We start from the raw sequence: 13,977 nt of genomic DNA, 5'->3' as shown, positions 1-13,977 counted from the left end.
GCCTAAGAGAGACAGATTTGTATACCAATCGGGGCTCGATGTCACGCAGGGCGTGATGCCGGGCGAGGCCCGATGCCGCAGTATTAAATTTATGGTTTGACAATTATGATTTTAGTATTTAATTAAAAAGGAAATTTTTTGGTCATGATTTTTGGGATGTTACACAGTTAAAACAAGTTAGTTGTTTTCTTATGTACAAAAAATAAAAAGTTGCCAATATGTGAACACGGATAAGAGGTAGTTACCCTCCTTAGTCATTTTCCATTTGAGTTACCGGTTACAACAGGTATTAGCCGGTAATATTTGTGTAATTTAAACAGTTAAAACAAGTTAGTTGCTTTATTATATACAAAAAAGAAGAAGTTGTCAATATGTGAACACGGATAAGAGATAGTTACCCTCCTAAGTCATTTTCCCAACAATTAACAACCGGTTACTTGTCGATCTAAAATTTTAAAATATGCATAGTTTTCAAGTGTACTAACTTCTAATACATTCAGATATTTAGAAAAGCAAAAAATATAACTTAATTTTGAAAATTATAGTACATAAGTTTTTTATAGCTAAAATCTATTATGTTAACAAAATGTTGGCGACATAAATTATAGCATATAAAAAATCAATTTTATTGATACGTCAATGGTAAAATGAAAACAAGTCGAAAATTGGATTTTGATCTAAAGTTAAAAATGAAGATGATAATATCCAAACAATAACAAGTCCATTGTCGTCCAGCGGTTAGGATATCTGGCTTTCACCCAGGAGACCCGGGTTCGATTCCCGGCAATGGAATTTTTTCAACGTCGTCGTTTTTTGGTTTAATTCATAATCATATTTCTGCTACTCTTAATTGGTCAATTTTTTGGTTTAGGTTTCCCTTCACTCGATTCTCTTAATGCATTAGTCTTAGAAATCCATATGCATATGTTCTTTACGGTGGAAATCTTGTTATTTCATCTTCTTGTTCATTGCGTTTTCTTCTAATTATATCTTGTCTACTGAGTTCATTTAGATTTGCGTTTCTTTTTACTTTGTTGAAATCTTGCTAACAGTTCTTCAAATTATATCTTGTTGCTGCTAGTTAAATCGATTAGTGATGCAGAGTTCATTTGCGTCTGCTCTTTTTGGTAAGAAGCTTGTCTATTTCATTTGGTTGTTCATATATCAATTAAAAGCATGTTTTAACTGGACATATGTTGATTCTTACATTTGAAACTGGATCGAATTGATTACAAATGTGAATTTCATTTATCTTATGTTTTTTCTATGAATCTGCTACATTAATTCATTTACTGAAAGAAACCTGCAAAGTTATGATCTTGAATGATAACTTTTGAAAGATCCTACTTGGCTATTTAAAACAAGGGAAAATGACTTAAAAGCCCAACGAAGTTTCCAAACCATTCAAAAAACCTCAATCATGTTTTGTCTGTTCAAAAAAACCCAACGAACTTAACATTTTGTCTAAAAAGTCCAACAAAGTTCCAAACCGTTCAAAAAATCACAATTTTGTTTTGTTTAAGTTCGTTAGGTTTTTTTTTAACAGTCAAAACATAATTGGAGTTTTTTAAACGTTTTGGAAACTTCGTTGGCCTAACAAGTCATTTTTCCGATATGGTAATAAGCCACGTCATCTGTTTCTCTTATTTGACTACAGGAAAGTGTAACTTAGTTGGGCTTTTTACACAAAATGTTAAGTTTGTTGGGTTTTTTTGAACAGACAAAACATGATTGAAGTTTTTTGAACGGTTTGAAAACTTCGTTGGGCTTTTAAGTCATTTTCCCTTTAAAACAATTTAATTATTAGTCTCTTAAAATTTTCAAATTCACTGTATTTTTCAAATATCACTCGTTGTCGTTGAGTAAATGAATCCTAATAGAACTTCTCCTTAGCCATAACTTATACATCACCATATAAAACGTATCAAAATCTACCGGTTTTTGATACCACTGAAAGTGATTTTGCACCTTCAACACATTCTTATGCAGCTTCACATACTCATAAGAATCAACAATCTCTTTGAGTATCCTCTTCAAAAATGGAATATCTTCCGTCGAAAGAACAACATTAAAAATGACAGACACCACCTGTCCGGTTCCAAAATGGGTACTTGTGCCAAATGTTGAAATATAATCTTCGATGAAGTTTTTAATGCAATCGGCTCGGATTCTTTTGTCGTGTCTCATACTTGCAATGGAAAAAGGCAAGAAAAAGAGGTCTGCTTCGGATGGATCTTGTGTAATGAAGTGGCTCGCTGAGAGAGTGATTTTGAAGAAGCTTTTGCTGGCGTGATTGCCACTTGGTGAACTGTGGGTGTTGGGCAATAGGACGTTGGCAAATGGATCAGTTTTTTGGTCAGGATAAATGTACATTTTTAAGCTTTCGTTCATTTGGTTGTAGTTCTCAAAGAATATTTCTTTGTCATGGTACATCTCTATGTCACTCAAATCCCTTCCTATAATTAAAAAAATAAAAATAAAAATAAAAATAAAAAATCTTAAAGTTAGAAAGAGAACAACTTTGGCTCAACCCAAAATAGTCATGGAAAGACCTGGACCGAGTGACGTTTGGCCCGAAAATATTTTAGTTTGTATTGAGAGTTGGCTGATATACATGACTTTCGAAAAAAAAAAAAAAAAAAACCCCTCAAGTGGCAAAACTGTAAATCGTGTCTCACTACAAGAAAAATGTGGAACCAAATGGCATGATTTTATAGTTATTATATATACATACTAATTTACAATGACCACTTGAACACTACTTTGCTGTCATTGGAAAGAATTTCTTTTTTTTTTTTTTTTCAATTTTTCTTTGTTGACTCTCTTTTTCTATATTATTTTTTTTTATTTGGGAACGTGTTGTGTTACGTGTTTTTTTTTTCTATATACACCGCTTCAACACGTGTTCCTCATCTTTCATCCTCATCGGCTCACCCATCGACTTAGTTTAATCCCTCCACTCCTCGATATTTCCTCCACCGCCTCACACCACCTGCTCTACTTTCCACCGATTATGGTGACGGGAACTAAAAAATGAGGGTATCCGCCGCCGATGGTGACGGTCTTGAGGTCGTCATTTACAGATCTAAAGGCGTCCTGGTATGTTTACAACATTCATCGATTGTAAATAGAGGGTACATCCCGAGTGTAGATATGCATCGGTTGTATGCATCTTTAGGATAAAAAAGAAATCATATCGGATCCCGCTTCAATTACCGTTGATTTTCGTCTCTCACTGCCTTCGAGCATCCACTGCCGACTTTGTAAGCAACACCTTCTTGCCCTTAGCATCACCATTTCTTTCAGTTTCAAGCCTTAAACCGTACTCTCTGCACTTCCGGTAGGAGGAGGAGGGTCGGGGTCCGAAGAAGGTGCATGTCGTGAAGCAGGAAACACAACTTACGTGGATGATCCGCCGAATCGAGCAGGTAAATCCCACCGACCTGACTGCATCATCTTTTCGTTTGTAGACCCCTCATACTTCAGATGGTTCGTCATGCTACTGTTCTCAGTTTTTGGTGGCTATATGAACTTAATTTGTATTTATGGTTTATGCATTAATTTTTCTAGGCGTTTTCAGTCACCTGTGCAGATGTGCCTGTTAATCTATATTTGTATAGAACTGCACTTCCAGGTTGAAATTTATTATAATATATTAATTTTAAGATTGGTTATATTTGTATGTGTCTGAATTTGAAAACTCACAAAAAAAAATTGTAACTTTAGATGCATATCACGTGTTTGATGAAATGTCTAAATGAAAAAAAAATTAATTGGATGCAGATACAACCACTTCAAGACATATTAGATGAAATGGTAGATAACTTTTTTGGACTGAAGACTAAAAATTAATGTTTGATTTTCAGCTTAAAGGTTGTGAGGCAGTGAACATGATGGAGGAATGGTCGCCGAAGTTCCAAAGAAAGTAACATCTTCTGTTTTCCTATCAGGTACGGGGTATTGATTTTTCATTTGCATCTTTGATTTTTTTTCTTCAATATCCTCCACTTTTCTTGGCTGCCTTTAAAACACAATATGACCTTAATTTTTAGAAATACATACAATTGGATATTGATACGCATTTTACCACTACTCATGACAACATGTACTATTTTGTCTGAAATTCCATTTCTTTTAACATCACCCTTATCTATTTTTTCTTATAAAATTGTTTTAATTTTATTTAGGCAAAAGATTTTGAATTTGTTTTAAAGTGATATATTTGGTTTCTCACAGTAAATCATGGTGCTTCAGCCCAAGTAATAGACAATAGACAGCTTCAAGTGTTCCTTATATTGGGTAAGTTACTTCTATTCATAGGCAACAATATATATTCTAATTGTGCATTGAAAGTGTTTGTTGAAATGCCATGTTTACAAGGAACATATTAACCAACTAAATGGGTTTCCTGTATTACTAAATATCTCATGAAATTAGCAAAATTGTTACAAATTGATTTGGGTTTTTCAGTGAAAATAATTGGAAACTGTTTTCAGATTATAAGTTGCAATGCTGAAGCTGTGTAGCTTCATAAAATGAGGTCACTGGAAAATGATATTATTGTATCTGAACAATGAAGTAAGTATCTATACCTTCTTTCTTAAAATTTCTATAGTTGGTCTCTAGGTTTTTATTAATTTTGTCCATCTTCATCTAGCCATTAATTATGTTTCATTTGGTAAATTTGATCTTTTCTTTGTATTACTGCCATGCTCATTCTTAACGTTACAGGTAAACTCATCGTATTATTAATTAATTGTTTTGATTTTTAATTGTATCGAAATCAAATTATGTGATTTATTTTTTGTATTTACTTTTAGATATTGCAAGCAATTCGTTCTCTTAAAGCTCAAGTTCCAGTGAGTACCACAAGCCCAAGAAGGTACATTCACAAACTTATTTTAAGCTATTATAAATCAGATGTCAAGAAATAATAGATTTATTTATTTATCATATAAGATAAGATATATGATGTGGCAGGCAATCGGTGGGAGGACTTTACTACCTTTCATAACTGGACAGGAACATGCTTGTGGGTCGAGATGTGAGAGGTGGTGGTCTATTTGTATTTATTCCAGCTCAAAACTTCGTGTAATTTACCCATTTTTTTGCCCATTGTAATTTGTATCACATAACTTATTCTTATTATGATTGTACCATTATATTTCATTTTGCAAATACAAAATGGAAATTAGATTTTTTTGATGTTTACGTTAAATATAACATAATATAGTTATGCCCTCAAGGATTCGATGTTACTGGAAAACCTATTGTAAGCCATGTTTCCTTTTTCCTTGAATTCCAAAACTACCCTTTTTATCTGGAATTTCAATTACATACATTTTACGATTTTGGCAATTCCGACGGAATCAGAATATGAGATCTCATTCCATGATTGCCAAGTGAACAAAATTTAGTTCCATTCTTCCTTAAAGACAAAAATACCCTCGACATATGTATATTGAAATAAGTTCGGTTTATATTCCATTATTTCCACACATAAATATAAATTACTATTAAACTTGCTAGATTTTAGCTATATACTAAACAAGACTTGAATACAACCTTTTGATTCCCAAGGTTTTGATCATGAAACCAATGTGAAAAATATTCGCAAATTCCTTCAAATTTCAACGTCGATGAAATATAACATCTAGATCAAATCAATTGCGTAACCAACCCCGCAACGCGGGATTCTTCCCTAGTTTATTATATTAAATTAGGTGTGAGACCCATGTATTACATAAGTTTATTTTTAAAAAATTAAATATGAAATTTTAACAATTTAAAATATTTGCATTTATATAAAAAATAAGAAATTTTTTGAATTATTAAAATTAATAAGGTTTTAATGTATTAAATACTTTACATATATAAACAATTTCTAATAAATACCTTACATATATATATATATATATATATATATATATATATATATATATATATATTACCTTACATATTAAATTTGTATTTTAATTTAATAAAATGAAAAATACAATAAAATGACAAGTGAAAAATAGAAAATTTAAAAATTCAAGAAAATGTCATGTGTCCAAATAAAGAAGAAGAGGACATTTGACAAAAAAACCTTTATTTATTAGAGTAGATTTGTTATAAGATATGATATGTAACTATCTTTTGTGTCAGGTTCTGTTTGTGTTTGTATTAAAGATTTAGATTTTAGAGGTACTAATAAATTTTAACTTAATTGTCATTTACATAACGTTTGATTGTTTTTTATGTACCAAGTTATAACATATTATTTCAGAAGTAGCACAAGTAATGCGTATTTTACGTATAGATGTCATAAGTATCTAATCTAACAAAAAAACATTAACTGAATATTTATATAAAATGAGTCTTGTATTTCTTTTAGGGGTTATTCATTGACCATCAAAACCAATAGCCATAAGTTGTTGAAACAAGGCATGTAACAGCTATACAACTTCTCCTAGTTAATATGTGTAGGGGTTGTTCCTGTAATTTTCTATTTTCTCATTCCTTTGTTGTATTTATTGTATCTATTTATAGTCTTCTCCTGTTATCAAGGAGATCATTCGATCTAATTTACTTTCATGGTATCAGAGCGTTAATCGTCTCCTGTTTCCTCTTCTTGCCCTTCTCTCTTCCGTCTTTTCTTCTTTCTTCTTCTTCTTCTTCTGTTCTTCCCTCCCTCCGCCTCCATGGCTAATTCTTCTGATGCATCAATCCCATTAAACACATTGATGCACATGATAACTGTTAAACTCAATTCCACCAATTACCTGTTATGGAAGCATCATATGCACCCTATATTAACCTATCAAGACTTATTCTCTCATGTTGATGGCTCTCTCCCGTGTCCACCCAGCACCATTACTGTTGCAGAAAAAGTGGTTGTGAACCCTGAATTCACGTCCTGGGTCAGTGCCGATTAGCACTGCATCGTCATTCTTCAAGCCTCTTTATCGGAGGAAGCCATCATTGTTATCGTGGGTCTGACTTCCGCTAGACAAATCTAGGTTGCACTTGAAAAAGCTTATGGTAACTCATCGATTGAACAGGTCCATAATCTCCGTGACCAACTTCGCTTGATCCAGAAAGGAACCAAGACAGTTGCTGAGTTTGGTCGCGCCTTTAAAGCCCTGTGCGATCAGTTGGCTGCGATCGGGTTTCCGGTTGATGAAGATGATCAGTTGCACTGGTTCTTATGCGGCCTCGGACCCATCTTTGAGACCTTCTCCACTATTGTTCGCTCAATCAGGCCTGCTCCGCCCTTCGCAGACTTGCTCGCTCGGGCTGAAAGTCACGAGTTATTCATCCGGGCTCTACATCACTCCGCTACACCCCCAGTCGCATTCAACGCCAATTTTGAACCACCTGTGACTGCTTCGACTGCTCCTGGAAATCGTGGGGGTCATGGACCCTATCGTGGTGGTAACAATGGAGGGTCTCGCGGTGGTCGTGGCAATCGGGGTGGCAGACGCAGTCCCCATTGTCAACTGTGTCGCACCAATGGTCATTATGCCAATGCTTGTCCCAATTTAAAGAAATTTGCTGCTGGGATCGATGTGAAGGACAATGACCTAGCCACTGCCTTCTTATCTCAATGCCATGTCTCATCTCCGGTTCCTGATTGGTTCGTTGACTCCGGCGCAACCGATCATATGACTTCCACCACTCACTCAGTCTCCGATGCTTCGTCTACCATAGGTACCGAATCTGTTACCTTTGGTAATGGCAAGTCACTTCCTGTCACTCATAAAGGGCACTCAATACTCAATAATAATCTCCGTTTGAATGACATCTTGGTTGTACCGAATCTCACTCACAACCTTTTGTCTATCAGTAAACTCACTAAAGATAACTTGGTGGATGTCTTACTTTCTTATCCTTCGTTTTCTATTCAGGATCGTCACACCAAACAGGTCCTAGCCAAAGGAAATTGTGAGAATGGTCTTTATGTCCTCCACCCAAGTCATCAAGCATTTGTGTCTCATTCACGACCCCAAGCATCGTTTGAAGTGTGGCATTCCCGTTTGGGTCATGCAAATTTTGACGTTATTACATCTTTACAAAAACTTGGTTATCTTGTAGTGAATGCACTATTACCTAAACCGGGCTTATGTTCCCCGTGTCAACTTGCTAAAAGTCAACGTTTACCGTTTGACATAAATAAAACTCGTGCCTTAAATTTATTAGATCTTGTTCATTGTGACCTCTGGGGACCTTCCCCTATTGCTTCAAACGACAACTATCGATATTATGTCATATTTGTTGATGACCATTCTCGCTTCTCTTGGTTATACCCCTTAAAGGCAAAATCTGATTTCTCACGTGTATTAGTGGGTTTCCTCAATATGGTACAAACTCAATTTTCAAGGAAAATCAAAATATTTCAAAGTGACGATGGTACTGAGTTTTTTAATCACCATTTCAAGTCCATATTTGAAGCAAATGGTACTTTACATCGCTCCTCGTGCCCGTATACTCCGCAACAAAATGGACGGGCAGAAAGAAAACACTGACACATTGTTGAAACGGGTTTGGCAATGATGTTTAATGCCCACCTGCCTTCAACTTATTGGGTTGATGCCTTTTCATCTGCAGTTTACATAATTAACCGACTACCCACAAAAGTTCTTGATGGAAAATCACCATTTGAGATTGTACATTCCACACCACCCAGTTACTCAACATTTAGGGCATTTGGGTGTCGGGTCTTCCCGTATCTACGTGATTACTCAGAAAACAAACTTGCTCCACGGAGCATACCGTGTGTTTTCATTGGCTATAGCCCTATGTACAAGGGCTATCGGTGCCTTGATCCTATCACATCTCGGATATATGTTTCTCGACACGCAAGATTTGATGAAAGTGTCTTCCCCTTTATGGCTAACACTAAACCCAGTTCACTCACCAGCCTTGAGATTTGCACCTTCCTTGACAACCCACATACTTCTCTGTCAAAACCAAGCACCCCGATCTCTCCCAATCAACCTGCCACTATCGACAACTCCTCCCCATGCAAACTATGCTCAGATAACAACTCTTCAAACCCCCATCCGAGCCCACCCTCAAGCCCAACTTCGAGCCACACCTCTAGCCCAATCACCGACTCCTCCTCAAGCTCGTCATCCCCTTCCTCTCCACATCCTGTGACTCCACCCACACATCCTATGACCACTCGTGCCAAGGCAGGCATTTTCAAGCCTCGCCACTTCGCCGACTTTTCCACTCTTTCAAGCCAGCCATTACACACTGCTTTGCTCGCTACCAATGACCCAAAAAGTGTGAAATCTGCCCTTAAACACCCTCAATGGGTTGACGCCATGAAATGTGAACTTGATGCTCTTCATAAAAATACCACTTGGACCCTAGTTCCACGTCCTTTAAATCGCCAGGTGGTGGGGTCCAAATGGTTGTATCGCACAAAGTTCCATTCCGATGGCACCATTGAACGACACAAAGCATGACTTGTTGCACAAGGGTTCAGTCAAACTCCGAGGCTAGACTACTCCCACACTTTTAGCCCTGTGGTTAAAGCTTCCACCAGTCGGATCATTCTATCTCTTGCAGTTCTTAACAACTGGTCCTTACATCAACTGGATGTTAACAATGCATTCTTGCATGGGCAGCTCAAAGAGTGTTTATTCATGGAGCAACCTCCTGGGTTTGTTGATCCTCAACACCCAAATTATGTGTGCAAGTTGAATAAGGCACTTTACGGCCTTAAACAGGCCCCACGTGCGTGGTTTCATCGACTAAGCACCTTTTTAATTTCTAACGGATTTTCTTGTAGTAGGGCCGATACTTCTCTATTTATCTTTTCACGTGGCGGGTGTATCATGTATCTTTTGGTGTATGTTGATGATTTAATTTTAACCGGAAATCAAGATGGGATGCTCAAAGAGTTTATCACTCAGCTTCACAATCACTTTGCCATCAAAGACTTGGGAAAGCTTAACTACTTTCTTGGTCTTGAGGTCTCCCATCTACATGATGGTTTGTTCCTAAGCCAAACAAAATATGCCAAAGATGTGCTTGAACGCGCTAAGATGCTTGATGCCAAACCGGCACCCACTTCCTTGTCACCAATTGTCACCCTCTCCTCGACGGGTGACCCATATTCGGATCCAACTCAATACCGCTCTATTGTAGGGGCACTGCAATATCTCACCATAACGCGACCTGATATCTCCTATGCGGTCAATCAAGTCAGCCAATTCCTCCATGCTCCAACCAATCAACACTTTCAAGAGGTCAAACGAATCCTCCGCTACATTAAAGGCACGCTTACGTTTGGTTTGATGTTCTCTAAGCCCACCAACACTTCCCTCCTTGGATATTTTGATGCGGATTGGGCTCGGTGTGTTGAGACTCGTCGGTCAACCTATGGCTACTCGATTTTTTTGGGTGGCAACCTTGTTTCTTGGAGTACCAAGAAACAACCCACAGTATCTCGCTCCAGCTGTGAATCCGAATATCGTGCCATGGCCAATGCCGCTGCTGAGATCATATGGATCACTCATTTGCTTCACGAGCTTCACACTCTTCCAGCGGTTCGATCTAATTTACTTTCAGCATGCATTGACAAATTTAATTTCCTCAAAACCACCGCTCGACTTGTATTTACCACGGCACATTGTCAACTTCCTCTTTGGCATGGAGGACCAGTCAACTTCGACGAATTTCCGCCACCATGGCCATCTCCAGGCTGCAGCCCACCAACGTGGGTGGAGGCCGGCTGTTCTTGGGACAATATCCGAACAACGTCCTCATACTATCGATGAGTTGAGATGTGAGGATTAAAACTTTTGGCAGATTGAGCAAGCGGAGGTTTTAATGTTTTATATCAAAATTGTGATTATCATGGTTGTGTATAGTTAGTTTTGAGGTTAAAGGAATAGATGTTATGAAAAACAAGGTTACTTAATTTCAAAACCACGAAGGTGCATGATGTCATGAATAGGCTATGGGGAGTGGTTATCACCAATTCAAAAAAAATGGTGTCAACTATGCGCCATATAAGCTTCATCACCAACCCACCACCGTATAGGAAATGGTTACCTCTAATAATATTCATTTTTTTAATTTTTTTAAACGTTATATTAAATAAAAAAACAAAATTTATAACATAATTAAATATTTTTATTTTTTGTAACATTATATTAAATAAAAAATATAATTTATAACATAAATAAATTTTTGGAAAACACAAAAAATAAAACCACATTTAATTAATTAAAAACTTAGAAATTTAAAAACTAAATTACTAAAATGAGCATAAACCATAACAAATCAACATTACACTACTTAATTAAAAAAACAAAAAACTTTAAACATAAAAACCATAGAAAAATACTATTCGTCGTCGTCATCGTCGTCATCGCCCTCATCCGTCTTGTCGTCGCCGTCTGCATTCACATCGTCATCATCTCCCTCATCCTCTTCGTCTTCATCATCATTCCCCCCTTGGTGCTCGGTCAAATCGCGACGTAGATTGTGATGTGTTTCACGATTTCGTATTTCCAAAACCCTAGAGAAGTATGTCGGACTACCAACTTGTATATTACTGCAGGTGGATTAAGTATATCGTTCCCGGTATATGAACAAATAGCACTGCTCTCTTCTTCTATTATCATTTTATGTAAAATAATACAAGCAGTCAACACCGTCGTTAGTTTTGCCCTATCCCATGTTCGTGCCAAATGCTTGATTATGTGCCACCTTTATTTTAGTACTCCAAACGCTCGTTCCATGTCCTTCCGTGCAGATTCCTGTGCTATCTTGAATAATTTTCGTTTTTCATCGTCTGGAAATGAATATGACTTGACAAATGTAACATACTCTAGATATATCCCATCAGCTACGTGATACCCATACTTTTATTCATTTCCATTCACAACGTATGACATGGTTGGTGCTTTACCATGCAAAATATTGTTAAATAACGGAGACACTTGAAGCAGATTTAGGTCATTGTTGGACCCCGCTATGCCAAAGAATGCATGCAAAAACCATAGGTCATGTGAAACAACCGCCTCTAATATAACAGTCGGGGCCCGATCTCCTCACGTGAATTGACCACGCCACACATTGGGACTATTTGCACACTCCCACTCTGTACAATCAATACTACCAAGTATCCCTGGAAAACCATGTTTAGCTTGATGAGCGACATACAACTGTTCGACATCACTTTTAGCCGGATGTCACAATTAAATGTCACAGTAAAGCTCTATAACATACTCACAAAAAAGATATGTACCTTCTCAACTGTCGTCTCAGACATTTTCAAATACTAATCTGATGCGTTTTCGATTATACCATATCCCAACTGTCTAAGAGCGGCCGTACATTTTTGTATTGTAGTAAAACCACGTTTACCTCTAGCATCCCATCGTAATTGGAAACAACTAATAATTACGTTCCAAATCTCTAACTATACGTAAGAATATATTTCTACTAATATGAAAATGTTCTTCAAATTTCGATAGGTCATATAAACTATCAGGGGCAAAATAATCACGTACCCAAAGTTCATTTGCCGTCTCTCGATCCCGCTTGATCCATTTTCTATGCTTCTTCTCGTTGTGTGAACTTTTACCTCTCTCACGAACCATGTATTATGCTGCAGAGAATAGTGTGTGCAATACCAACTCGTCATCAGAATCGTCGTGTGAATTATCCATTTTTTTAATGTGTGTTTTTGATTTGAAAGAGTTTGTGGGTTTTGTTTTGGAAAAAATGTTTAAAGTGGATGTATATAAAGAGAGAGTAAATTAAAAATAAAAAACAATTTTTTTTATTAAATGCTTCAAACGGTCAAAAATTGAGCAGCCAATTGCCTTCGTTGTCTTCTTCCGTCCTTGACTCCACGCCACAACCAACCCACCATTAATGGGGGCGATGTTCATGCATGGAGAGGAGCTCCACGTAAGCAATTCACGCGTAGAGTCCTCTCTATACCGGGTAGCCTAACAAGCCTTTGAATGAAGTCTTCAACACCATTGAAGCCAGATATTTGGTGATCAAAGCTCAAAAGTTTCAAACACAGACACAAAGATCTAATGTAGTTATTGGGTTCTAGAGAAGTATGGTCATAAATAATCTATACACATGAACACTAATAAAACACACCAACACACGCAAGTGAGTTTTACCTAAGGCATTTAGAAGGTATATAAGTGTATATATCACACACACGAACACTAAAAACGCACACAATTTAATAAAGGGAGAACGACAAGGACAAAATTCCATCATCATGATATGCTTCTTTCCCTTCAATATTGCTTTTATATTAACTAGAAAGGTTACCCCCGCTACGCGGGGGTCATAAGCTTTTAATGTTGTTTCCGAATCGATAAATATGACAGACGTAGAAAGTGCAAGGATGAAAAGCCTGGGTTTTGCCACGGACTGTTTTTTTCATGTTTTTATGAAAAAATATAAAAGTTTTGACTGCAAGGACCAGAAGTGTCATAATGGCTAAAGAATTAAAGGGGTAGGAATTAGCAGCTTTTTCGAAAAGAGATCAAAGTTGTCAAACCATTAAAGTTTTGTGACCAAACTTTAAATATTAAAAGGTTTCTAAAAAGTGTAAAATTATTGATTGTAAGGACCAAAAGTGTCAAAATGGCCAAAGAATAAGGAGCAAAGTTGCCAAAAACATGGCAAGTTTATCATTCCTAAGATTCATTTCTTTAATATATTATATATATATATATATATATATATATATATATATATATATATATATATATATATATTAATTATATTCTTATATTTAACATATAATTCAATAAAAAAAATCCTCTCCATAAATGACCAATTTTTTCCTACTTGTCATCCTCTCATTTAATTTGTCAAATGTCATTTTATGGTTATTTTGAATTAATTTTTTTTCCTAATGTTATTTTATAAGTTTTTTTATTCTATTAAATTTCATATAATATTTTAATATAATAACTGCAATAAATATAATAATAAATG

At 36.2% G+C, this 13,977-nt stretch overlaps 1 protein-coding gene, 1 long non-coding RNA gene and 1 other non-coding gene across 4 annotated transcripts; 2 read left to right on the top strand and 1 right to left on the bottom strand.

Annotated features, from left to right (window-relative positions):
• The first annotated feature begins 720 nt into the window (after window positions 1-720).
• TRNAE-UUC (transfer RNA glutamic acid (anticodon UUC)) lies at window positions 721-792 on the top strand. The gene has a single exon. It is a non-coding gene; the product is annotated as a tRNA-Glu (tRNA).
• Window positions 793-1,845: 1,053 nt separating this feature from the next.
• On the bottom strand, window positions 1,846-2,938 carry LOC145089929 (putative glycosyltransferase At5g03795). The gene is made up of 2 exons (XM_079028308.1): window positions 2,935-2,938; window positions 1,846-2,456 (listed from the first exon to the last, which is right to left on the bottom strand). The coding sequence occupies exons 1-2, from the start codon at window positions 2,936-2,938 to the stop codon at window positions 1,846-1,848; spliced, it is 615 nt and encodes a 204-aa protein (XP_078884434.1).
• Window positions 2,939-2,942: 4 nt separating this feature from the next.
• Window positions 2,943-5,170, top strand: LOC145090701 (uncharacterized). Of its 2 annotated transcripts, XR_013701726.1 has the most exons (7): window positions 2,943-3,263; window positions 3,345-3,428; window positions 3,867-3,950; window positions 4,237-4,299; window positions 4,497-4,578; window positions 4,821-4,882; window positions 4,981-5,170. It is a non-coding gene; the product is annotated as an uncharacterized LOC145090701 (long non-coding RNA). The 2 variants fall into 2 exon arrangements; XR_013701725.1 differs by having other exon boundaries at window positions 4,497-4,882.
• Window positions 5,171-13,977: the final 8,807 nt, after the last annotated feature.

The sequence above is a fragment of the Lactuca serriola genome, chromosome 2 (assembly GCF_051521515.1).
Source record: "Lactuca serriola cultivar US96UC23 chromosome 2, Lser_US96UC23_V15, whole genome shotgun sequence".
Classification (NCBI taxonomy): domain Eukaryota; kingdom Viridiplantae; phylum Streptophyta; class Magnoliopsida; order Asterales; family Asteraceae; genus Lactuca; species Lactuca serriola.
This window is presented reverse-complemented; position numbering and strand designations above follow the sequence as displayed.